The 27,796-nt window shown below is 35.9% G+C and overlaps 2 protein-coding genes across 3 annotated transcripts; one reads left to right on the top strand and one right to left on the bottom strand.

Moving 5' to 3' along the window:
• LOC108146411 lies at positions 1–27,796 on the top strand. 2 transcript variants are annotated; one of them, XM_017272413.1, is made up of 8 exons: positions 1–279; positions 14,543–14,849; positions 16,946–17,033; positions 17,505–17,590; positions 19,634–19,741; positions 22,685–22,744; positions 24,244–24,315; positions 25,938–27,796. In XM_017272413.1, exons 2-8 carry the CDS (start codon positions 14,742–14,744, stop codon positions 26,520–26,522), a joined length of 1,107 nt encoding a protein of 368 aa, XP_017127902.1. In that variant the 5' UTR covers positions 1–279; positions 14,543–14,741; the 3' UTR covers positions 26,523–27,796. The 2 variants fall into 2 exon arrangements, with proteins under 2 accessions (XP_017127902.1, XP_017127903.1); XM_017272414.1 differs by lacking the exon at positions 14,543–14,849.
• LOC108146412 lies at positions 22,761–23,950 on the bottom strand. Its single transcript, XM_017272415.2, has 3 exons — positions 23,608–23,950; positions 23,374–23,550; positions 22,761–23,106 (listed from the first exon to the last, which is right to left on the bottom strand). Exons 1-3 carry the CDS (start codon positions 23,920–23,922, stop codon positions 22,828–22,830), a joined length of 771 nt encoding a protein of 256 aa, XP_017127904.1. The 5' UTR covers positions 23,923–23,950; the 3' UTR covers positions 22,761–22,827.

Genomic DNA, 27,796 nt, shown 5'->3' with positions numbered 1-27,796 from the left:
CGCGTAACGATAGCAGCAAAATCCGAGTGCTGCCATCGTAGTCACAACCAAACCAAAAACAACAATAACGAACCCAAGAAAATCCAAAAAAGATACGAAATTCTCAACACAATTCGCCGGTAAAGTGTGTGAATAAACAAATAGGATATGCAATTATTTGTAAGTGGGAAAAAACAGAAACAATTGCAAGCAAACAGCATGTGTTGTCCCAGTGCAAAGTGTGATAACTAAGCAAACTTTATAATTGGTGAATTTAAAAATTGAAGCTCAAGGAACAAGGTAAGGCAAAAGAAAAGTTAAGAACTGTAATTAATAAAGACTGTTGCAGATTAAAAAAATAGCTTGAAAAATGGTAGGGCTAATTGCAAAGGATTTTATTTAGCGAAGGCAGAAAAAGTTTTAATGCTAAGCAGCATGATGAGATAAAACTAAACAGATGGTTGTTCAAAAAAATAAAGGTAAATTTTAAGAATAAGCTAAAGCCATTTGCTGAAATAAGGCTATCAGAAAGGCTAATCTAGACAAAACGAAGTATTTTTAAGAATTTTGCAATAAAGAGTACCTAATATTAACAGTCGATTATTAAATTTTAAATGGTATAGTTTAATTGAACAATTCCAGCTAAATTTCTCAATTTCCAATTTATATGCTGATATTATTGCTTTCATGGAATTTAGGTATTAATTCTCCTCCAAAATTCCGCGAAGCTCACCGGAATCACATACAGAAATCACTCAAAAAATGTTTTATTTCGGCTGCCTCCATTTCACAAAAAAAAGGCATGAAAGTCCCAGGGGAAGTGGCAATTTAGCGGCAGTTTGTACCCAGACAACCTTTAAAGCCCCTTTTCAGACTGCCTTTTACCCGCTCCAAAATTAGTCTTCCGAGTTTTCCAGCCACTGTTAGCCTGGTGGTACGTCTGGGCTTAAGTTAAGCACACAGGAGCAGCGTCGGGTTAAAAAAATAAATTCGGAGGAAGAAAAATAAAAGCGATGCTCAAGTGGCACAGCGCTTAACACAAATTAGACGCACTTAATTACAGCGCAAACAGTCACAAGGAGCGGTTGTAAAATATGCACAAAAAATATATAATAAAAACCACAACCAAATATATTTAAGCAGTTTGCTAGGGCAGAATGGTTGAATGAGTGGCTGTGGAAGACTGTGGGAAGGAGACTTTCAATTTCGGGCATTCAGAAGTTGCGGCTTAAAACTCAATTAAACGAATTGGAAATTTAATTACAATTTCAGTTTCGTTTTCGTTTTAAAGGAGATTGCCACGGACCCCAAAGACTAAAGAAAAGGCTAGAGGATAAATTTAGGATGAATGGAAGTGGAGTCTGAATGAGGATGGACATGGAAGAGGGCAAATTGTTTTGCCAGCTGTTGGCAAAGTTTATAAAAAACTAATAGTAATTTAAACTGAAAACAATTAACTGCACTTATGAGAGGCAGCAGAATGCAAAAGGTTAACCTTAATTACAAAATTCATGGTGCAGAGAACTATTTGAAATGTGTTAGTTTGGCTATACTTTCAATGAAATGCATTATATGGGAAAATGAAAAATTTAATTTTCAGGAAAGTATGCTAGGGAAATATTTATGTGCTTAACCCTTCTATGTATTTGATTGAATGTTAATTTTTACTTGTATGCATTTTAATGTTTAGAAAATAATTTTCTTTTTTTAATTTTTGGTTAATATTGAATTGTATATTTTAAATATTCTCAGCTTACAATTTGTTCATTTTTGAGCTTAATATTGCTAATTGGCAGTTTTAGTCCCACCAACTTCTGAAGCAGCCCATGAATATTTGCCAACAAAGTTTTCCAGCCCCAAAGCTCAACCCTTCTGCTAATGCCAACAACTTCGGCAACAACAACAGCTATTTCCAGTTCCGCTGCGCCCAAACTTAGCCACGTTTTATCTCCCAAACAATGGGCTCATTAGTGGAACAGCCACGCCAACACCCAACGAACCATTCAAATGCCACGCCTCTTTGGCAAAACTTTTCTTAATATTAACGTAGGGTTCCGCAAAAAATACATAAAATAATATTTTCGTTCCCGGCTTTAGCGGCAATTAATTCGGGTAGGGGAAACTTTAATGACCAGGAAAATCCCCAGAAAATCTACGCCCTTTGCCATAATTGGAAATGAAAATATTTATTGAATTATTCAGGGCGAAAATGTAATGCGTCAGATATTACAAGTTCGGCAATGAACTCCTATTAAGGAAGAATTAATTGAAGGCAAGGCTTAAGCCCGGAAACTATTACCAAAGAGCGTTAGGATGGGATCCTGGGACCGAAAACTTTTCCATCAACTCAAGAGTTGGCCCATCAATTGCAGTTTTCAAGTAGCGACAAAGTAGCGCACAATGAATATGCAAAATACTCCTTTCGTATAGACTCGACTGTCAACTCTTGGAAGTTCCTGCCTTCCCTTTTCAGCTGCTCCTGAAACAAGTAATTCCACTTTATTTAAGTTTTTTTTCTTATTTTACAATAAACCGCTTTCGACCAGAAACGGATGCCAATGCGTTTAACTTTAGTTCAGTTCAGTTAAGTACAAAAAAATGAGGGCAAACTGTTCAAAAATGGAAATCAAGAAAAATGCTTTGCGCGTTTTCAACTCTATTTATTTTTTTCTTTCGGGCACTAATAAAAGTAGCGTGCGAAAGTTTTGTCCGCTGCACTTCTTCGCACTTAAGTGCAAATCGCACTCGCAAGACTCACTGCGTTCTTGAACAATGAAATGGGTTCAAAATGTCCTTGACAGGGAATCGAAATTGAGTCAGTGTGCTCAAAAAATAAATGCATTTTGCATTCAATTTAACAAAGAGTTTGTAGTGCTATAAATTTAAAAGTAAAACGAATTAAACGCCTAATAATATTAAAGTGCAGCAACATCAAGAGAAATTTATTTGTGATGTTTTCAAGTTAAACACCAACAGGAAATTTTTCGAAATATTTTCTAGTTGTTCTTTTCACATTAATAAACTCCGGTTTTTATGGGTATATGTCTAAAGACAGTACAATTATTTTTAAGTTTTCTGGATTTTATAGTCGTCCGATCCGGTTTGCTTCGACTTGTAGTCTACATGCAACAGAGAGACAACTTTTGGGAAAGTTTCACTGTGTTTAAACTTTTGAATGAAATTATAATACCCTCTGCGAGGGTATAAAAATGAGCTGAAGCTTCCCAATATATTTTTTATTGCGGATTCCACTTCTTATAGTTTTATGAACTTAAAAAAAACTATAAAGAACCCAGCAGCAAAATAACCAGCGAAAGTGTCGAGATCTTAACTTTTGACAGCACTTTGCACACTTAACTTTGCCAAACTCCTGCAGTGCTACGGGCGTTGCGCATACGCCGCGTATGACCAGCTCAAAACGGACTTTGGCTGACACAAAGAGCAATAAACAAAATAACACCGGCGATGAAATGCAAAACAATAAATAATGAGATTAAAATCTAGGCAACGGAATGTAGTCTGGGGGCACCCCTCAAATAGAGTCCTTCAAAATTAAGGAAATTAAATATTTACGTATGAAAGCAGTCGAGGAAATTACGCATTGTAAGGTATAAAAAGAAAAAAAACTGAAATGCTGCCCAGGGAAAGAATAAGAGGGCGAAGGTCCTGGCTTACTACAACACCCCCTAAGGCGAGGCATTACTTTGTCCTTGCTCTCCACACTCACACACACACACTCACTCACAATCACACACACGCCACGGCCATTAATTTATTTTTATGCCAGGCATAATCTTTTCTGCTTGCGGTATTTTGTTTGTATTCATTTGCATCTTCTACCCAACTCCACGGTCGAAAAAATTGCGCATCATACACCATCCCATCGATAGTGTGCCACATTTCTTGCGTGGCGACAAACCAGAGAAACAAAAGCCAAATAAAAGAAAAAGGCCAAGACAAACACTTAAGAAAAATGTTTCGAAAAGGTCTTTGTCATATATAAACTTTTGTATTAAAAATGTTTATTATAGTTTTAAGAAATTTGTCAAATAAATAAGGAACAAGTTTTACAGATAAAAATAGTACCTTTGTTTATCTTCTCAGAGTTAATTTTTTTATCATTTTAATATTTACCAGCAATATGTTTCTTATCAATATATTGTGTTTTCATGTGACAAGATAATAATGAGGACATTCACTTGCACTGATTAACTGATAAAGCATAAAACAATAATTCTGATATCAGTGCCACTTATAAGCAAAAAGCGCAATAAATAACTAAAGAGTAATAAATAATATCAATAAAATAGATATGTGATTTGAGCTTATATACCCACATTATAATAATCTTAATAAAATTTAAGTGATTCAATGAATTTACAATTTTTCTCTGTGCAATAACGAGTCGAAATGGGAGATGAGAGGCAGAATTGACGTCTTTAATGATTGCCTTTGCCCACAAAGAAGCTGAAAGCAAGAGAATGGGAACCGGGGAGTCCGGAGGTGCGGATCTGGAAAAAACCAAAAATCTTCCTCTTGGGCATACAGCCGAAGCTACCCCTCCAACCCATCCCACCCCCAATCCCCCTTCCCTTCTCATCTTCATTCAATATCTCTGTGTATATTTCGGCTTGTGAGCCATTTGAATACGTATGCATACTTAATTTGCCACGGCTTTGCCTCTGGTTTTGGCCGTACTCAAAGGGCGTGGGCGGAGAGGGAAATGCGGGGAAAGCCGGATACGGCGAATGGCATACTACATTATTGATTGGATATTTGTGCGGGAATTTAATAAAATATGCAAATTCCCCTTTTTTTTGCTACTCCGCACTCAATCGGAAGGCGAGACGAGCCTCAGTCAACGATTGAATGGCTCTTCAACTGGACAGGATTCAAGAGGTCCCAAATGTGGAAGGATGTGCCAGTCGAAGAGTTTTGGGATTAATTAAGAATCACTGGATATTCCAGAAAAGGTCATGGATGGCACTCCCACTCAAAAATCTTAAGTGCCAATTTATAGGTTACAAAGTAAATCAAAATCAATAAAAGATTTGATTTACTGTAAGCAGTTTGAATGGTTTTCTAGCTTTACATTTCAAATTGTAGACAAAACTGAATCAATTATTATTCATAAAATTGTTTGAAGGCCAATCTCATTACTTAAAAACCCTTTTAAATGTACCTTGATATAATTCTTTTAAGTTATAATTCTTTAAACGACACGGCAATTAGAAACCAAATCTAACATAAAAAACCTTTACCTACATGTACATTTAAAAGAGTCTCCCCATCGTGTTGAACTTGTTTTTCCAAGCCCGATTAAACTTGTGATGGATCGATGACAAAGGTCTTTGCTGAAACTCCAATGAGAAGTACTCATTACGTATGCGGAAATAATTCAATTTGGTTGCCGAAATTTCAGGGAACAGATGCGAAGCATTTCCATTTCAAAAGCAGGCCGAATCTAGGCAGACATCTCACCATACCAGATTTTCGGCATGCCCTCTCATAAAACAAACCCATTTCTCCAACAAGGTCATCAAATCAGACGGCGGACCCGAAACAAACAAGCAAAAAATACGCCACAATTGTTTCACGGCAACATCAAAAGAAGACGTCAAATCCACCGAAATGTCTTCAGCAGCCAAAGCAGAAGCCTGGCCAAAAGCAAATAAAACAGCGAAGAAAAAGGGCTAACTGGCTGACCGAAGTTTGTAATGCCCTTGGTTTTGAAAATAAAAAAATTACTACAAAGTAATTCAAGATAGATTAAAATAATTAAATTTATTCTAAACGTTATTGATATAAAATTTATAAATCAAGTTGCCAAATTTTGTGTATGTATTTTGAAAAATCAATAAGCCAAGAAAAAATAATATTGTTCCACTAATATACGCAAAGATATTGCGAATTTACAGAAAACTTGGGCAAACAAAGAACAGTTTTGATATAAATCTTTGTAAGCAAACCGAAATAAGTTTTCTAATTATTAATCCATTGTTTTGCAATTTCAAAAGATTTTTGTTTGTCTTTTATTACCATTACCATTTTTGCAACAATTCTTAAGACATCATATACTTAGAATCAAAGTTTAAACAATATAAGCTCAAAGTTGCTTTGCTTTTTATTCCCGAAAAGCAGCAAGAGTGTTGGAGTATCAAAACATCAAGAAAAGTAACAATAAAAGCAGCGAGGCTAAAACAGTCAAGTGAACAACACGTGGCCCACATAAAACCAACCAAAACTTTGGAGGAGAAAACTGAGCAAACTTTCGGGGTAGACGACAATTGCCTGCAGCTGCAATGTCGAGAATATATATGCGTATATACTATTGTGCGTATTATGTGTTGAGATCGTAAAGTAGAGAAATCAAATACTCACCCACTTGACTCGACTCGGTCGCACTTAATCAGTCAAATTTTCCGCTAAGAAGGCAGCAGCTGGCGACGGGCAACTTTAATTGCCCTCAGCTCTCAGTTGTTCACGACGCATAAATTAAAGCATAATCCAAATTTATGCAGCTTTGCCGCTGAAGTAGGGAGCGGGTACTGTCTCATTTTTTGGTTCTATGCTTTTGCAATTAGTATAAGTGGACTTTAATATGTCAGTTGTGTGTGCTAGCTCGGCGAAAAAGTGCTTCAAGCCATTTTGCGGTTACCGAAAAGTTTCCCAAAACTCAACTCAACTGACTGAGCTCAACTTTGCATTTGGCCCCAAAAAGTTGAATGGAAGGTTGAAGGGAATGGGGATAACGAAGACGATGAGGATGAGGATGAGGATGAGGCATCAGTTGACAGTTTCATGAGGCTGCTGGCCTTGTCATTCTCTAGTTTTGTGGCAAATTATTTGGGCCTCTGCTTAGGACTCTCTGATAAACTTTTTGTGTTGTCTCTAAGTTTTTTAGTTGCTGAGCTCTAGTACATCAATTTGTGGCTTAAGTTGAGGCTATATTTAATTTGAAGACGATGAGGCAGCAGATTTTTATTTAGCTTATGCGCCAAAAAGTAAAAGAAGAAATCCAATTAGATTGTGAAAGGTTTTGCAGGAAAGTATTAAGGAGGCACCTTAGTGGTTTGCTGAGATATAAAATTGTTTAAAAGGCACTTTTAAGCAAAACGTTATAAGTCTAATACTACAATCCTATTCTTAAGGCAATATAACCAAATTAAAGTAAAAGCAGCCCATTTCCAGATTTCTCAGCTAGGCCATTAAAGTATTATGTTTTACCTGTTGCTTTAACCAATTTCAATCTCGAATTTGCCCATTCCCGTCAGGCTCAATTTGTCAGCAATGCCTCTTACCGTCTTACCTTTTTTATGTCCCATCGAAACACACAATATACAAAACCCCCAAAAAAAAGAACAAAACCCAACTGCGGCTTATGTGCCGTATGCGCAATTTACTAACTCAGACAGGATGGCTGGTCTAAATGATAGCAATGTGCTTGGCTCGCCGGAAAATTATGCAAATGCTGCTGCTGTATGAACGTCGTGGCATATGAGCAGGGCATATTACGCATACGCCGAGTGTGCCATTAAACGCCCACATGGGCGGTGTGAGAAAGTGGGCTGCGAAGGCGTGCCTAATCGCAAGAGCTCTCAGGAAGTAAGAATAAAATACTTTTACCAAAATACATTTTTGTTTCGTCCTTTTTTCGGTACAATGAATTTCAATTGAGGCAGCAAACAACTTGAGTTTTAATTAAATTATTTTATAAACAAATTGAGTTAAAATATTTTTAGCAAGAACAAATTTTGTGGCATGTATCAATTTGTATTGGTTTGCCTCAAAAGAAATTGTTATAAGCGATACAAAAATATTTTAAATTTAATAATTGGCAAAGTTGTAACACGAAATAGGAAAACACAAACATATTTCATTTTGTTAAGAACAATAACAAAAACTTATGCTTTTTAAATTTTCCTAATTACTGTTTAAATGTTTTAGGGCTGAAATATGTAAATGATTTTAATTGATTGGGAAATAAAATTAATGTATAAGCTTATGTTTAATTGGCTAATCTGTTAACTTAACGCAGCATATTATATTTGTTTATTTCCCCAGCCAAATCATATTCCCTTACCCCTGTAAATTATCCCTTGGAGTTTGCCTTAAAATTATGGACTCTGCGATTTCTCCTAAGGACAGGATACATGTGCCCCGCTGTTTATTTTGTTTAGCTCTTTGCGAAAAATTCAAAAATTGCCGGATTTCCTGTTACCCACACCGCCTAACCTCTGACCTCCCGCCCGTTCCGCCCATTCCGCCCATTTTGCCACCTTCTAATCGAGTGTGCGTGCGTCGACAAATCGCAAAATGGCAAAATGGAAAATGGCAAATGGTAGATGGTAGATGGTAAATGGTAAATGGCAACCGGCAATGGAGAGCCGCGTCAGCGATGGCGTCTGTCGACATTGCCAAGTGGTTTCGTTGCGCGTTGTTGGCTCCATTTTGTTAACTTTCACTCGTTCGCCGTGTTTACAAATTTAAAAATTTGTTTGTGTTTACTTGCCCTTGCAGGAGTTCTTTTTGCGGAAAAGGGGGATCTGATGTCTGATGGGGGTCTTTTGGGGGCTGTGGCTTCTGTCTGGAGCCTTCGCCATCATAACTCAGGTCTCATGAGTTTGGAGGAGGGGGACTTTTAAAGAAATTGTTTTTACCGCCCCTTCTATGGCAACATTTACCTCTTGCACGGCTGCTCCTAGAGAGGTGTCATGACATTGTCTTTACCTCGCCTAATAAATGGTTTCATTTAATCAAAAGACCTTTATGGAGCACGCATTCTCGGATTTATGCCTGTTTATCTAAGATGACGGCTGGCAAACTGGCTGGCAACCGCAGCGAAACTTCCATGACTCCATGACTGCTGATGATCCGAGGTTTTTACGTTGGATAAAGTTTTGGCCCTTTTTCGGGGCTTTTGGCCGTGTGTCTGCGGTTGACATAAATCAGCATTAAAGCTGATGAAAAGTATTTTAGGCTCATCTGTATAATAGGTTCTAGCTTAGATATGACTCTTTATGGATCCTCAAATTTGATTCTTTTTTTTTTAAAGCCATTATGGGCCTACCTAAAAAAATTACTTATTCAATTGCACTGTCACAGGGAAGTGCAATTTGCTGTGGGTTGGAAAATAATATTTAAACGACTAATTAAATCTTTTAACTACCGACAATACTACCTAAAAGATGTATTGCTTATTGCACTAAATAAATCGCCTTAAATTGCTTAATTAAATTATTAAGCAGCCCATCTCTACTTTATTTTCCTTTGTTCTTCAATTTTAATGCTAGCTCATTTTATTTCATCTCTGCTTTCCTAAATTTTAAATTAAATTTCATCAGAATTATGTCATTCAGCCGTATCAAAATGAAGCTAATAACATCAGAAGGAAATAATCAAGACCATCAGCAACTTTCTCTGGCATTTGGCCAATGTTTGTCCAACTATCTGCGGCTATTTGGGATTTGGCTTTGGGGTCTGGACTTTGGGACTCCTTGTTTACTATTCGGGTTTTATGTTGTGTATTTGAAATTTTTGTTTGCCATTTTAAGGCCAAGCTGTAAATGAGATTTTTCTCACATTTGCTTCTCCCATCAACTGGCTTCCTTTTTTGTTTGCTTTTCGCCGCTGGCATTCTAATAGTAATTTCTATCTCGAATGGAGGCGGATGAGGGCGGAAAAGGAGGATCTGAGCCAGTTTTTCAGTGTGTCCAGTGATTACAGTCCAGGGTCTGAAAGTCTATAAGTAATAATCAACTTTTTGTGGAGGGCAGCGAAAAAGGTTTCCTATGACAGTTGCTTATGAAGAGCTCTGGCGCAGGAAAAACAAACAGAAAACTTCAATTACAGGGCACACAAATGGATTGAAAATTGAAAGATGGAAAGAAGGGGAAAGTGAGAGCATCTCAATAAATGAAAACTTTCATTTTAGGCCCAAAGAAAGTAGGATCTTAGTACACAGACATATATATATAAGATTGACATTAAGCGGGAATAGATTTAAAAAAATTTAATAAGAAAATCTAAAAAAGTAATAGACATATTTATATTCTATTGGCACTTATTTTATCTATAATTTAATTGTCTCTATAAAGATCCTTTCAACACCTTTTCTCTATGTGTACTGAATTGATTGGTCTTTAGTTAAATAAATATTTCTCTTATTGCTCTTACACAAAAGGGCTTAAAAGCTCTCCCAATGAATACCAAAGTCTTTCGGTATGGAATGCCATGGCATGACAGAACCACTAACCAAAAGGATTTCCAATCTGTTTCTTTGCTCGCCCTTTCCTTTCATTCTTATCCAGGATAACAGCAAACCTTTGACATGGCCAGTATGGCTAAATGCTGAAGCATTAACTCGACTAAAGAACTTCATTATGGGCCCTGATGCTAATAAATCTTTTGAGTCGTTCTACCTTTTGACTCCTGCAAGCAACAATGAATCATAATGAGTCCTCGACTCGCTGGCCAAACACCCAAAAAGACAAAGGGCCCCTGGAAATCGGCATTCGTACAATCATACGCCCTGTTGTACACGGCCGAGGAAACCAAACAAAGTCGGGCCAAGAAAGCTAAGCTGCGGCCAAGTCGTAACATTATGGCGTGACGGGCAAGTAAGCAATAAGGCGTAGCATAAATTAGCCGAATAAACAGAAATGAAACAAAGGGCGAAAACAACTTTAATGTTTGTTAAGCAAATATTATCCCCGGCCTGTGGGGCATGGTTTTTCCCAGAACGGAATGGGTCCCATTAGAAGTTGCCCCTCCGGTTGTGTTACACACGTATTTGCCGTTGTTGCCAAACCCCTTACAACAATGAAACGTCTTTATGTGACGATTATCTGAACATAACCCAGGCCGAATGTGCAATTAACTGTGACATCCGACTGTGCCAGGCCTATAGCTTTCCAGTCCCGAATATGACACACTGAAATATACGTTCAGAGATTTACGGCAAAAACTCAAATAAAATTGAATCCTCACTGCGAGTGATAATTTCGAAAAGAGCTTTCCTGTTTTAGAGGGGCTTAGAGGATGAAATGGACACAGAGAAATTTTTTAGATTTTTCTTGTTGTCGGATTGCACTACTGAATTAAATACACTTTATTTATATTTAAGTTATTGTTTAATCCCAGTGATGACATTAAACAAATTACAAATAAATGTTTGTTGATTTAAAATAAAAAAAAAAAAGATGTTTATATTAGGTGGTACTTATTTTCCAATCAAACTTCTTTCACAATAACCTATTGACACATAAAAACAAATAAAACGTAAACAGACGTGCGTAATTATTAAGTTTAATTATGAACATTTGTTGCCTTATTAACATAAATTAACATAACCATCAATTTACTTGGTGAGCATTCATTGATTTTTTAGCTTATTTATCATCCGCGAAATAGTTTTAAAGAAACGATCTCAATATGAACAATTCTGAAAATCCTGAATTGATACGAAAGTGCCAGCAATTGAATAAGCGTTAAAAAATTTAAATTAATTTGTAAATTGTATAAAACTTAAAAATCTTATTAATAAATTTATTTTTTGCTTCGATATTCGATGCAGACAACAGTCAACATCATAAGTTATATTTGCAATCCCCTAATTTACCATTCAATCAAATTACGATGACCAATGAATAGAAAACACATGGAACACTATAAACAGACAACAAAAATTCCCAATAAAGCAAACAAATTTAACGTCCCACAATCTCTCAATTATTTCTAATTTATTGGCATTTTATGAACAGCATATAGACCGAATGCAATATATCTTTGCCAGCCCAAAACCCCAATGGAGCCCATTGAATCGCCCACACAGATGGAGATGGTAATGCGCTTACAGAGAAGCCAACAACCATGGCAGAGTCATTTCCATGCATATAGGTTTTTACTCCACATATAGGCTTATACCCCCCAAAACCTTCCCCCCAAAAAATCCAGTACTTCTCCTTTTTTTTCGAATGGGGGAAAAAAGGTAAATATGATGTGAAGCGCTTATTGAATTGAATTTGTTGACTAGCGTTTTTGTAGAGCGCTTTTCCCCACCACAAAACCTTCAAAGCTGTCACAGCTGCTGTCACACACTGCAACTGGAAATTTTTCCTTTTTTTTTCCCCTCCCTGATAGTCACGTGTAGTTATGCAACACATTTTTCGTGCCTAGAAGGACGTTGCGTGTGTCCCGAAATCAATCATACGCCGAAATCGACAAGAACAACACAGGCAAACAAGGCAAAACAAAAAAAATACGTCGAAACAAAGCCCAAAGTAATGCGATATTTTTTATTGATTTTCATTGTGTCCCTCTTTTGGGAACGGGTACCGAGGGGTTTTGCTTGGGGCGCAGATATGAAAAGTACTTGATGTTGGCGATATGCGATGCGGGCCCTCTTGACTTCGAGCCAATGCTTTTCAAATGCAAAATGCAAAAAGCGTTTTAGCAACATACCCTGTTTTCAGTTTCATAACAAAATGACTTTAAAAAGTGTAGAAATTGGATAGCGGAGTAATATCAAGAGAAGTCATCATAAAAATGTAATGTTCAACATCAACTTCTGTTCTTCCTAAAAAAACAAAATCGTATTTCTGGAACTAAAAAAATGTTTAAGTGTTAAATTAATTTTGAAGTGTTTTCAAAAATAAATTAAATAAAATTTTGAACTCATCGTTAAATATTTCAATAAAATAAGCCTCTCTTAATCATAATTTTAATAAGAAATAGAAAGAAGGGTTATGTTTCAATAAGTATTTAATTAAAATACTATGTTAAGTAAAATTGCTTGACAATACAAATATTTCAAAAAAAACAGAACATAATACTAAACATTTTAAAAATATTCTGTAGCCTATAGCATTTATATTATTTTTAAAATTTTAAGAATCGATTTTTGATGCTGTTAAAGACTTAAATCCAAAACTTCTTGAACATGGCAGTTTCTATGACATCCATAAGATTTTCCGGTCAGAATCTAGTTGTAAAAGAAAAATAGGTCTAAGACTTGAACAAATGAAAAACATAGAAAGGCGGATTTACAATGCCTTGAAGGGCATGCATTTCATTGTTCTTGTATTGTTATTTGGCCAACAGTTTTTCTGTTGGCCTATTTTTTTAGCGTTTTTGACTTTTATATGTGTGCCTTTGCTTGTGTATACTGGTTTCACATTTGTTACTGATATTTTATGACACTGTAAACATTTTACAATGCGAATTCAGTTGCCAGGGGATGAGTTCCAGTTGGTACACTTCTGGCAGGGCGAGTGTGTGTTATCCATTCAATATGCTCAGCAGAGCATTACATGATTCTATAGCCTTGTGTCCTTGCAAGTCCTTGCCCTCAGTCGCCCCCTCAAAATGTGCGAATGCGAGAGTGTTTACACGCAGTAAAATGCGGGCAAAAAAAGCAAGTTTTTATTATTTTTTTTTTTAGGTCAATTAAAATGGGTTGGCCAAGAACGTACCATTTTGTAGACGCACACCCAGCTATCAATCATGTTTTATCTCTTTTTTTTGGATTGCTCTTCTGTAATTAGTTAAGCAGTAACTAATTGAAAACATCTCGGAGATTTGTTTGGCGTTGATTAAGTAAGTTTTCGGACAGCCCATCAAGTGATATTTGTCAAAAAACTGACAATTCCGTGGCGTTTAGTGCGTGTATTTTCTTTTTCCATCATTAATTACCGAAACGCTTGAGTTTCTCTTGTTTGGCCTGTCAGTTGATTGGACAAGTGAGGGCGAATAGCTCGCGAGTCTGGCGAACACGAAAAACATTTACTGGAAATGTTGAAAAACTTTGCCAGATAGCGCAGCGGCAACTTAAGTGCTATTGTACGGGCATTGAGTGGGGAAAAAATGCATAAAATCGATAGTCAGATGATTGAGATGATTGCTTAAAAGTGGTTATATTATCTGTCCTGGAACCAGATGGATAGCTTGAAAGGAGACTCTCAACAAATGGCTTGATGGCCTTTAGTTTCTGTTGTTAGCTTTTAAAAGAATGTAAGGTTTAGCTTGGCTTGAATTCAATATGCTGTACTGTAATCGAACAGGACGATAAATCGGTTTAAATTTGGAATTAAAAATATTTTTTCCAAAAATCTTAGTCAGCAGTTATATTTCATTCCAACATTTTACCTGATAAAAGCCAGCTTTTATTTTAAAAGGCTTAAAAGATTAAAGATATTTTTCTAGGAAAAGAATTTGTAATTGTAACTTGTATCAGACAAATGACAATCTTTTGCACAAATTGTTTTTCAATTTTAAAATTTATGTCACGGTTTTCCGAGTTTCGCATGTGAAATTCAACTTTTATTCGGTCCGAAACGGACGCATGATATATTTACACGACCACAGTCATTCAAGTTGAATAAGTTGTACGTAAAATGCAAATATAAAATAAACGCTCAATTTTCGATGGCGAATGGAAAATTTTTAAAGATTGATTGCATTTTTTGCAAAAGAGAATAAATAGCTTCGACGCATAGCAAAACGGCAGGCACTCAATTTATGCGAATGACTCTTAAATCTTTCAATTTATCTGGTATTTTTTCAGGCGGACAACTTTTTAATGGAAGCCTCCGGAACACGAATAATAACCAACACGAGGGAAGCATCCTCATCAGCAACATGATCCCCGTGATGTCCACGTAATGAAAACGAAACTCAAAAAGTTGTCGTGCCGTTGCTGAGCGGAAAAACAGCCCAGAAAAAAGGCCAAAATTAAACTAAAACCAAAAAATTGGGAACGAAAAATGAAGTCTGTTATTCTATATCCATATGGACCGCTAACCGGCGGCACTCGTTGCTGTCGCATGTTGCATGCCAAAAATTTGGCCATAACAAGTGCAATTTACACAATTGTAAGTGTTTGTGGAATATGGGTGTATCAGCTGTCACACGGGGCGTATACGCAATGTGGACAGGTATATAATTTAGTTTTCGCTAGTTAGTTTGAAAATGCCAGCCCAGGTATGAAAAACCAAAGTGTCACGAATAAGAACAGTAGCACGAAATCAGTTGTTGCGGCTGTTATTATAACATTTCGCCTGTTAATTGTGGCATAATTAATTGACAAGTGTCGTTGGCAAGAGTTTTTCTGCAACCATTGTGAATGTGCCGTGGCATACCTCAACCTCATTATTGTTATGAAGGGCATGGAAAACGGGGAACAAAACCACGAAAACTCCCCTTTTCAACGAGGGTTTTTCATCGAGCTTGCGTTGCACTTAAAATTAAACTAAGGGATCCAAGAAAATACACTACGATTTAATAGGGAATTTTACAAATATAAATTAATACATCAGAATGCTAAATATACTATAGTGAAACTTATTCATGTAAGGATGAGTGTATTTAACCTAGAACTTTTTTATAACAATATTTAAAAAATAGTCCCTCGACTAATGGAAAATAAAGGCTTGTTCTGCAGACTTAAACCAACAATTGAATTACTGCTTAAAATTACTAGCATTAAAGTGGCTACTATAATATAAAGAAGACATACCAGTAATTTTTACAATTTCTGTTTTAAACGTCTAAAATAAAATCCCAACCCCAGAGGTCCTTAACAAATGAATAGACAAAAACGGGAGTAGCTTGCACTCGTTTCTCTCAACTTTTGACTTGTGGCATGTATAAATTACAATTACATGATGCTTGTTATGGCTTTTAAATTATGTTAATGGCCAAATCGTGCTTGAGGTTTTTTCATATCATTTTGTATACTTCTTGTAGGGACAATGAAGAGCTGGGGACAACTACAAGAAAAACAATGCAATGCGACTTTAGCGGAAAACAATAGATATATTATACACGTTGCAATGCCATTTACCAACTCGTGGCGAGTAAATTAGTTTTTGTTTAAGGAGAGAACTTAAGTGTTTGGCTTCTGCAATTAGTGCACCATTTTATGGCAGTAACGAGCACAACCTCGGACGCAACAAGAGAGATTTCCCCTTCGTAACCCGACTTCTCGGCCAAGTAAACGCTACGTGTTTAGCATAAGTCTGAGTTAAGGACTCAGGGGGCTTCATGGGATGTGCAGGTTACAACGTAGAGTGCAGTCACGACACATAATGGATGTATCTTAAAAGCACGCCATTCTGCATTTGTTTATCATAGTCGTTGCTTATTTACAGAACCTCGTGCTTCGCCCTTAGGGATTATCTGTTCTGGAAATTGGTTCCTCGTTATTTTAGCAGTTTTGTTGAAAAAATGAACGGCCTTACTTGCCAGGACACCACTATAATTGTGAAGAAAATTTTTTGTTTTATTTGAAACGAAAATTGTTTTATATTTATTGTGTCTAGAAAACAAAACAAACATTTTAAGTCCATAATTTCATGGCTTGGCTTTACATAACATACGTATATAATAATATATAATATAAAATTATAAGTTAAAAATCTAAAAAAATTATTCCATTGATTTTCATCTATTAACACAACTCTTTGCTTACGAAAAAACGAAAAATTGGATTCATTCAAATTTAAACTTTTTTTAACTTTGAAACTTAAGTTATGCAATAATAATATGCCGAACTTTGATTGCACTGCCTTAAGCCTTCAATAAAAAAGATGTATTTAAGAAGTGACTCGTTAAATTGAAACCAAATGTTCAGAACTCATTATCTTCACCCTCTCATCAGAGAGACAGCCGACACGAAAACATTTTCACGGATTAATTAGCAGCAAAAACCCGAGCCAACACCTCAGACCCTAAAACCAAATTGGGTTCAGACCCGTTTAAAAGTAAAAACGTGTTGTGCAAAAAATAACGAGAAGGAGTTGGGTTGAAAAGAAGAGAAATTGACAGAGGGAAAACATGAGGGTAGATTTTGATGACCCATGAACCATTTTATATGCGGGTGCTCATTGCAATTGCGTGTTATGTTCGCAAAATACATTTCCCATGTCTCTGGTGACTCATATTTTATTCTGTCTCATTTTTCTTATAGAATATATCGCTTTTAATCGTACTGATCTACTCGTGGCGCATAAATGTCAATATGCACAAGTCGGCCGACCTGCAGGATGTTTACTACGGTAAGTTCAAAGTTCGGCAAACTCTGGCTAGTAATTAAGCGCACAGAATTTTGCTGTCAGCCAAAACCCAAAGCGGCAATAAACACAAAAACTGAAACGAAGAGCAGCCACATAATAAATAAAGCCATTTTAATAAATAAATTAAATGTAGATGAGAACGGAGGAAAGTCACCCACAAAGGAATAAAATTGGGTGCTAAATGTGCGAATAATGTGTATATGTATATGTATGAAATTTGAGTGTGATGGAGGCTGAACACTGTATATTTGGATTAATGATATCAAACATAAAGTGGTAAAGTTTCATTCATATTTTCACTAAGTGTGGAATTTTTTATGGCAACTGAATTTGTTTTAGATATAATTTATAGAAATAATAGGTTATTCATATATTTTGTGCGCACTATAATTTTATTTTCAATAATGTTCTCTTTATTGAACTCAGTTTTAATTTTATATTTATGCATTGCAGGTGTACAAATAGCATATTTTGCTATAATCGGCACACAAATGTCCATGATATTGCTGAGCATTGTGTTGATATTTGGAATATGCCGGGTGAGTTCTCTTGTTTGATTATAAGCTTTCAGCATTTTACAACATTAAGCGCATTGTTGGACCCACCTCAACCAACTGCACACACAACACACATTCCCCCCTCAAATCGAACAACTCAAAGTCAAATATCCGCAAATTATGCGCATTGTGCCTGAGCCTTTGCGTCAGGAAATGTTTACGGAGCAAACAAAGCACATTCAAATGTAAATTATAGAAAGCGTTCATACCGCCTGGATGCCTTCTCAAAATTCAAATATATATTTTTTGGAGTGCGAAATGTTACACGTGAAATGCCAACATTTACACTGAAGAAACTAAAAGAGAAGCTTATAGCCAAGCAAAAAGCATTTTAAATTTTGAAGGAACTAAAATATATATGGAATAGATAATAACTAAAGAAATGATTTAATAAACTTTATGTAAAACCAAATATAAAACAAGGAAGAGTTTGAACAGTTTAATAAATTACTTGCATTTAAGTTCAAACCAATCTTTTCATTAAAAATCTTAATCTAATTTTTGTTATGTTTCAAAATAAAATAATTTCAAACAGCTGCGAGCATCTCTAGAATTAAAATATATATATTTTTTTAACTTTTTCATGGAAAAATGTAAGGCTTAAACAAAACATTTTTGTTTTGTTTCAAAAAACAACATTTTGTTCTAAAAATATAAAATGTAAGCTAAATGTTTTAAGCCAATTTCAGTTGCGGGAATCTCTAGAACTTCACACATGAAAAAGAACGCCCCAGAAACTGAAAAGCCCAACAATGTTATTGGTAGGGGCATGAAAATGTGAACAATTTGTCACACAATTGGCAGCGGAATGGGCTGATGGCTGACTGACTAAACTGGAAGCGAGCTGACAGGACATTTGACGGGGATTGCATGGCACGAATTCAGTTCTGGCCTTGTTGCTGAGCCATTGCCAGCTTCATTTTGTGGAATTTTTTAATTTCGACTCTGACAGCCGAAATAGAAACGCGAATTCCCCACCAAAAAACTGAATGCCATTGTTTCCCCAGCCGTATGTGAATGAAAATGTTACCATGTAATGGTCAAATTAATTGCATATCGCTAATAGGCGCCATATCCTTAGTCACTTGAGCTGAGAGTCGTCAGCTGATGGCCATTAAATAATGCATAGAGCATTGGTCCTTAATTAGGCTAAACGAGTGCTTGGACAGCAAAAATGAAGGGAAACAAGCAAAAGTTGCGGCTGAAATTGAGGTTGATAGCTTATATACAACAGTAGATGGAAATGTTCTTGTTTTCCTTATAATATCTTATAGTGCTCTTTCAAAACAAATCAATTAGGTTCTGCAATTAAGTTTTTTATCAAATAATAGGGGGGTTAACTGTTGATTGAAATGCGTATTATATATATATATTTTAGTAAAATAGGAATTACATAAAGTCCGAACAGAAATTAAATCCACTAACAAATTCAAATTACTGTTGCCATGACAAATGTTATTTTTAAAAAATACCTGATTTACATTTTTAAATAAACTGGTTTAAAGAGAAATGGCATTGTGCTTTCAATAACTTTATCCTTTTAAGCTTACCCAAAACTGTAGTTACACTAATTTATAAAATTCCCTTTACCACACTAACTCAAATAAAATCTTCATTCTGGGATTACACACATGTTCACAAATTAGGCAAGCACTATAGCCCATATTAAAATGTAATTCGCTGACAAAATACATTTTCCATGGCCCCCACAAAATTGCCGTGCTAAAACGTTGTGGCCAAAAACTGTCAGCTGCGCATCAGAAATTGGCAACGTGCTCAGCAAAAAAAATATTTAGCGCAGGAAAAAGCCCCAAAAAATCCAATCAGAGGTTTTACCACCATGGCGAGATAAATTACAGCGCACTCACGATTTCTAACACCCACCTCCCAGCCATATTTTATGGTATAGCCATGAAATCAATAGCTTCAATTCTGTACAGGTAGCGGTTTCAGTGGCCCTTTGCACTTTATTTTCTAATGGAAATATATATTCAAGCTGGTTTTATGTTTTTCGCGTTTCCCTAGGAGAACCCCGGACTAATTGTACCCTGGATAATTGGCTATATAACATTTATGGCCCTGGAAGCTGTCGCCATGGTCTACTCCAATGTGCTGCGCGATCATGTAAATAAGGTGAGTGTTCGACATAGAATCCCAGGGGCAGAGGAAAAATGTTTTTAATGTATATTGAAGATGTTCTCATTGCGATCTGCTGTGGGAGCCATTTGTTTAATGAAAAACATGCCGCACAAAGGATTCTGGGCCCAACGGGGGGGTCCTTGTTGCATAAGCGAACTCGGCGCCTGCCTGGCATAAATCAATGGGCATCAACACAGGCAAGGGCAGAGGCAGAGGCAAAGGCAAACAAATAAATTACACAAAAAGCCTTCAACGACAACAAATCAAGGCGAATCCGTTACATATGTAAAAAGTTACTGGCTTCCTTTATGCTAAAATCAAACAAAAGCTGTGGGTTATGGTCGGAAGTTGGCGACAGTTGAATGCATTGTCGGCAAGAAAATTGAATGAAGTTAGTTGGCAAGTAAATGTAAACACAAAACCGAGTGCAACAGGCTGGGAATTGAATGAATAGTGGGGAAGCAAGAGGAAACCGGAAACGGATGCGAATAGACAAGCAGCCACAGATGTTTGATTTGGGACCAATTCAAAACAAAAATGGTTGATTAAAAGTCAAGAGTTGCATCAGGGGTTACTCTTAACCAGTGTATAGTTTAAAGGAAAGAAAATAAGCATATGCTTTAATTCACTTAATTTATTTGCATGTGGTGTCGACTTCTACTTAAAACAAGAAAGAAAGCAAACTTCGGCAAGCCGAAGTTCATATACCCTTGCAGCTATTGCATGAATTAAATACTTTTGAAAACATTTAAATTATGATTTACTTGAGTATATACTGAAAAACAGTGAAGCTATGATGATTTGCAGCTCAATTATTAGATAGTTATTTTATATATTTTTATTAGTTCTATGGGAGCTATATGATATAGACGTCCGATTTTGATAAAATTTAAACCATAATTCTGAAATAATTAAACATATGTCGAAGAACTAAACAAAAAATTAAAAAACAGAAAAGTTATAATTTTTTTTCATTTATTTCTCCGATTGTTCCTATGGGACCTATATGATATAGTCGTCCGACTTTGATGAAATTTAAACCGTAAATCGAAAATATTTAACCATTACTAAATGTCGAAGAACTAAACGAAAAATTAAAAAACAGCAAAGTTATAATTTTTTTTCATTTATTTTTCCGATTGTTCCTATGGGAGCTATATGCTATAGTCGTCCGATTTTGATGAAATTTAAACCTTAAATCGGAAATATTTAACCATTACTAAATGTCGAAGAACTAAACAAAAAATTAAAAAACAGCAAAGTTATAATTTTTTTTCATTTATTTTTCCGATTGTTCCTATGGGAGCTATATGCTATAGTCGTCCGATCCGGCTCGTTCCGACTTATATATTACCTGCAATAGAAAGACAGCTTTTGGGAAAGTTTCATGCAGATAGCTTTAAAGCTGAGAGACTAGTTTGCATATAAACGGACGGACAGACGGACAGACGGACAGACGGACAGACGGACAGACGGACGGACAGACGGACATGGCTAGATCGACTCGCCTAGTGATGCTGATCAAGAATATATATACTTTATAGGGTCGGAGATGTCTCCTTCACTGCGTTGCAAACTTCTGACTGAAATTATAATACCCTCTGCAAGGGTATAAAAAATTGTTGTTCCACTAATAGTTTCAAAAAGGGAATTATTACATTTTTTTAATTACTCTTAAACCTAAAATTCAATCATATTTTACCGTAAATATTCATTTTTATTTTTCATATCATTAAAAAAATGTTTATAAATAACAAACCTATTCGGTTGTTTTATCCCAGGACTTCTGGTCACTTTTCTACGCTTTCTAACTCATTTTTTAACGTAATCCTGCTCACAGTTAAAGTGCCTTCTTCAAATAAATGAAGCGCACAAAGCCCGGGCATAGAAAAAAAAAATAGAAAAAGCGAGGGAAATAAACAAACCCACACACGTAAAAATTCAGAGTCAAACATACGAACAAGAGCCCACTACACACTCGCACTTAAAACAAGCGACAAAGTCAAAGCGCCACAAAAGGGCGGCGGGAAAAGAGGGCGGGCCGGGAAAACTGGGGGGAGGATTGGAGGATTGGAAAACTCAAAGAACAGCGGCACCCAAACACAGATACAAACGTATCTACGTCTATAGTATTCGAGTATAGCCATGTGGATCTAGTCCGTCTACACATATGCAATGAGTTGGGCATTTTTCTGCACCATTTTCCTTTAGAATTTTACATTTGTCTGTGTCGCACGGCATTTGTTTTTGTTGTTCGGCTTTTTCTATTACGAACGTGTTCTGCTTTTCTACGGACTCTGTTTCGTTTGTTTTTCCGCCTAGCCGGAGGACACGGAAAGTTTTTTCTCCCCGAAATTGTCACCTCATGCATAATTTATTGCAATCCAGAAGGTAAAAATTCATTTTTCTCTGTTTTGTCATTACAAAGTTTTGCGTTACAGGTTTTTTTCATTTTTTTGTCACGAGGTGGGTATTTTTACTAATTTGTTATTTAAAGTTTTTGTTTAAATTCCAATTCTATGCGCTGGAGAAGTATGTTTTTAATTTGCAAATTTTTGATTGTTTGCCAGGCACTCATTTCACTAATTATTTTAAGTTTACCCTTAGGGCACGTAAATTTTTGAACAATTAAAAGAATTTCAACGTGGCTTACCACATAGGGCTTCCACTAAAATTTGAGAATTAATTTATTGCTCCAGCTAAACCGCTCGAATTAATTTAATTCGCTTCTGTTCTAAGTCAAACTTTCCGTTTTCACGCCAGAAACTTTTCCCTCGCCCTTGCAAATTGCTTTCCAAAACAGAAGGCAGCCAACAATTTTCGCAACTTTATTTTTAGTTGTTTGTTTGGCTTTTGCGGGCCAACTGCTCGTGAAAAAATCAAGAATAATTCATAATTAAATATACTCTGTAAATTGTGCAACCTTTTTACTTTCAGCAATTTGATGCCATGTGCAAGGCTGAGGTGGCTTTCTTTATTGCTAGAGCCTTAATTAACGTGAGTAAATCAAATATTATTTATAAAATAATGTTACTAGAGTGAATGAAATAAAAACATAAGGGAAAACACCACTTTTATCATTATATTGCAATGCTATTTCCATATCGTAGAATGGGGTGTATGATTTGCGAATAGAGCATTAGCTTTTCTGGAGTCTCCTGTTTTAGGGCTATAGTAAATGCTTTCATGGACTGATTGACAAGCCAAATAATCAGCACATATACGATCAGATAAATTATGGTCCGTGTTTGTTGACCTTTCAAGCGACCCAATATGGTATTCATGGTTGAAGCTGCCAGTTTTAAAACAAATATAAATACATGGACCCATAGCCAAGGACACATGTGACGAGGTGATACCTGTAAAAATTTAAAAAGAGTTGATTATTTGTCTAAGAAAAAAGCATTGTTATTTACTACATATAAAATTAAATTAAATTTAAATGATAAGAGTTTTGAAACCTTCAACAAAAGTATCTTAAAGTGTGCTAAGAAAAAAAAAAAGTTATCTTAAAGCATTAATCCAACGATTTGAAATATATTGTAGAATAGATTTTTACTCTTTTTCAAGTGTTTGTTTTTTGTTTAAAATAAATATATTTCAAAATTTGTTTGTATACCACTTACATATAAAGCAGCATACAACAATGTTGCCCAAGAATTAATCTGTATAAAAGCCTTCACAATTCTTAGTCTTCTGATCATAAACGGCGGCAAAACGTAAAATCGATGGTTGTGCCATAAAGAGGTTCTACTCATTTCCTTGGTGAAGAATAACCGCCCGAAATTATAAAGACTGTGCATCTAGGAAGAAGTTGAAACAGTATTATAGTACTCTGTTGCTCAAATTTCATAACATACTGCTCCATATAGACTAAATACCAGGAGGTACCAATAGTAAATATGAAAGAAGGAAATATCGCAGCTGAAGAAATTTGCAACGCTACGATTGAAACCCCTCCATTGTCGAGACTCCAGAAAGCTAAATAACTCATTTTTATTCCGGCACGCATCTGCAATCACATCATATGATTTTCCCAAAGCACAAAGCCGATATTGAAATGGTATCAATCTGAACATGTTTCGATTTACGCAATACAAAAGCAGTTCGTGGAAAGTTATACTATAAACAAAAACGTTTCTCACACGAAATTTAAGAAATACATTGAAAGTCATGTCAGATTTTGAATACTTAAACTAAGCAATGGTGCTACCTAAAATGGGCATTTATTTATCCAATAGAGATATTGGCTAACACATCAGTCAATACCAATAGAGGCTAATTGCTTTTGCGCCCAGCTTACCCATGGCTTAATAAATACGTGTAATAAATAATTTAATTACTAGCTAAGTCCATTAGTACATTTACGCAGCATAAAAATGTTAGCCCATGTATCTATAGAAAAAATTACGAATGTGTGCGAATGTATCTGCAGAGTGGCATTCTATCTAATGGATATTTATGATACTCAATTTTTTGCTTTCCCTTTTGAACAGGTGCTGGCCATGTGGGGTGTCCTCCGCTTCTACAATTTGGTTCGCTCTGGAATTACATGGCGTGGACCAGAGGTAGGTCACTTAGTCATCGCAAAATAAACCTATGATTTATTTAGTCTAGGCCAGACAATAATTTTAGTTTGCGTTTAAGACAATTACATTTACAAATTGGGAAAGGGATAAAAACAACTGACTGAAACTCCTATTTTTGCAGCAACATTTTGTGTTTGAATTTAAAATAAAGAATTATACTCGTTTTCATAAAATTCCTTACCGATTTTAGTCTATTACTTTTATATCTTTGAACAGAGCGAGAAAGCTTAAAGTTACCGTTCTTAAAATCAATTTTACACTGTGCAATGCTTGTTTGTTGACCTGTGAATATAAAATTATACTGGCAATTCTATGTTTCTGAGTAGATAAATATTTTTTGTAATTGCTATAATTTTCTTGCTAAAAATGAAATGAAAGAATTAAATTTACTTCACTATATAGAAAAACCCAAGTAACTCTGTGTCACACATTTTTTCATACGTCTAGACATCATTTATTTTTATCTCACAGGATTGTGGTGCCAGCATTGGTCTATTATAGTTATTTATTTGCCTTTCAGTTAATTAACTTATTTCATTAAATAACAAGAAAGAAAGCAAACTTCGGCAAGCCGAAGTTCATATACCCTTGCAGCTATTGCATGAATTAAATACTTTTGAAAACATTTAAATTATGATTTACTTGAGTATATACTGAAAAACAGTGAAGCTATGATGATTTGCAGCTCAATTATTAGATAGTTATTTTATATATTTTTATTAGTTCTATGGGAGCTATATGATATAGACGTCCGATTTTGATAAAATTTAAACCATAATTCTGAAATAATTAAACATATGTCGAAGAACTAAACAAAAAATTAAAAAACAGAAAAGTTATAATTTTTTTCATTTATTTCTCCGATTGTTCCTATGGGACCTATATGATATAGTCGTCCGACTTTGATGAAATTTAAACCGTAAATCGAAAATATTTAACCATTACTAAATGTCGAAGAACTAAACGAAAAATTAAAAAACAGCAAAGTTATAATTTTTTTTCATTTATTTTTCCGATTGTTCCTATGGGAGCTATATGCTATAGTCGTCCGATTTTGATGAAATTTAAACCTTAAATCGGAAATATTTAACCATTACTAAATGTCGAAGAACTAAACAAAAAATTAAAAAACAGCAAAGTTATAATTTTTTTTCATTTATTTTTCCGATTGTTCCTATGGGAGCTATATGCTATAGTCGTCCGATCCGGCTCGTTCCGACTTATATATTACCTGCAATAGAAAGACAGCTTTTGGGAAAGTTTCATGCAGATAGCTTTAAAGCTGAGAGACTAGTTTGCATATAAACGGACGGACAGACGGACAGACGGACAGACGGACAGACGGACAGACGGACGGACAGACGGACATGGCTAGATCGACTCGCCTAGTGATGCTGATCAAGAATATATATACTTTATAGGGTCGGAGATGTCTCCTTCACTGCGTTGCAAACTTCTGACTGAAATTATAATACCCTCTGCAAGGGTATAATAAGGGTATTTAGTATATCAATGAACATAATTAATATGGGTATTAAGCATATCAATGACCTTTACTAATTAATCATCTTACTTTTGTTAATATTCTCCTGTGTCCTTAGGCCAAGACCGCCATTTTTGCGCCCATGTATAAGAGTGTTAGTACGAACAAGCCGCACACATACACGTACAGCAAGCGGTCAAGACGTCGCCATAGCATTGAGGCCACTTCCGGCGGATGCTGCGCCATCTTCGATTTCGACTTTGAGTATGACGAAGATAACGATGATGATGACGACGACGATGAGGCGGCCTACGGTTTGGATACGGAGGATGAGGTGGGCTATGATTACGATGACTACTACGATTACTACGACGATGATGAGCTGGCGGAACAGCAGCATTTGGGACTGCAGCAGGACGATGCGGATTGCAGTATGTTGGGGGCCAGCAAGGCCAGCAGATCGCGATCCAAGCCGCGAGCCGCTGTGGTCAAGGTCAAGGGTCAGCGGAGCGGAGGTCGCCGCACCAACAACAACATTCGCAGTGTGCTGATCAACAAGCGGCACAACAAGTACAAAATTGCCCGGCCGCAAACCCAACTGGAGGTCATCAATGAATCCGAGAAGAGTGCGGGGAGCGGCAGCGATGAGAACGATTCCCTTTTGGTGGCCTATGACAGCAGTTCGTCGCTGGCGTCGGTTTGACATTGGCCGCCATGTAAATCGGGAACCGGAAATGGAAATGCAGCCATTGGGGGAGGTGATAGAAATGTCGGGGGAAAGTGCCATTGCAGTGAAAACAGAGGAAGCGGAAGTGAGACCGACGACGACGATGACGACGTCGACGTCGACGATTCTGACCAGGGCCAGCATCTGGAGCCTGGGCGGTCGAAGGGTGGTGGCCAATGTTGTGGTCAGCCACGCCGACGTCCACTGCGACGCGTCTACTGCGCTGTGAATCTGTCCATAATGGGAATTCTGGTGGCCGTCGAGATATACGCTCAGATCGCCATATTCCTGTAGATCTTCCTGGAATAAAAAGTGTTCTTCCAAGGCCATTCGATCTCATAATTTCATTCCAAAGATCAAAAATAAAAACATACCCATTAAATGCCAGCAGAGATTACAGCTTTAAATGTAAATAGTAACATTTCAAAACCAACCAAACTTTAGATTCTACAATTAGCTTACATTACTCAAATCGCCACTTCAAAAATATTTTTAACATTTATCTGTCTAATGGTTTTTAATATGTGGTTTCTTGAAATATATACTATGATTTGAATTATCCTATGTTTCAAAATTTAAATAGCTGAAAATTTATTTATTTTTAAATTTGTTTTAGATGTTAAAAGTCTTAACATAAAAAAGTCCTTATGTAAATACTTTAACCAAAATGTCAAAGCTATCAATAATTTCAATACTATTAGGAACAATAATAGAAATAATTCTAAGTGTTTGCAAAATATTAATAGGAAATTACCCAACCAGATAAGAAATAGAAGAGGTCTCCAAGAGATGAAATAGCAACTTTTATGTTAATAAAAAACAAATAGTCTCCTGAGTCAAGGTAATAGATAATTGACACTTTATTGCAAAGCCCAAATGAAAGCTTTAATATAATTTAATGAAATAAATCGCATGTCTATCCAAAACAAATAAAAAAGCCCAAGCAAAAGTAACAGAAACAATAAAAATAAAATTGATAAAACCAAAAGTTAAACAATAAAAGTTTAAATGCTTAGGAAATGACGCTGCAAATACTTTCAGCTATCTCAAGTTGAGGTCGGTGACGTACAAAAAAGTAAGCAAAATAAAAACCATATCTATAAATGTTGTATATAAAGTAAGTAATCTTAAGTACAGTTGCGCCAAAAAAAAACCACTAGACAGCCAGTTTAAAACTAACCAATAAATGTGAGTTGATGTATACCTTACGATAAATCAATAATAAATACTTGATATTTGTGAAAGAAAAA

The sequence above is a fragment of the Drosophila elegans genome, unplaced genomic scaffold (assembly GCF_018152505.1).
Source record: "Drosophila elegans isolate 14027-0461.03 unplaced genomic scaffold, ASM1815250v1 contig_208, whole genome shotgun sequence".
NCBI lineage: Eukaryota > Metazoa > Arthropoda > Insecta > Diptera > Drosophilidae > Drosophila > Drosophila elegans.
Note: the sequence above shows the minus strand (reverse complement) of the source record. Positions and strands in the feature narration are given on the sequence as shown.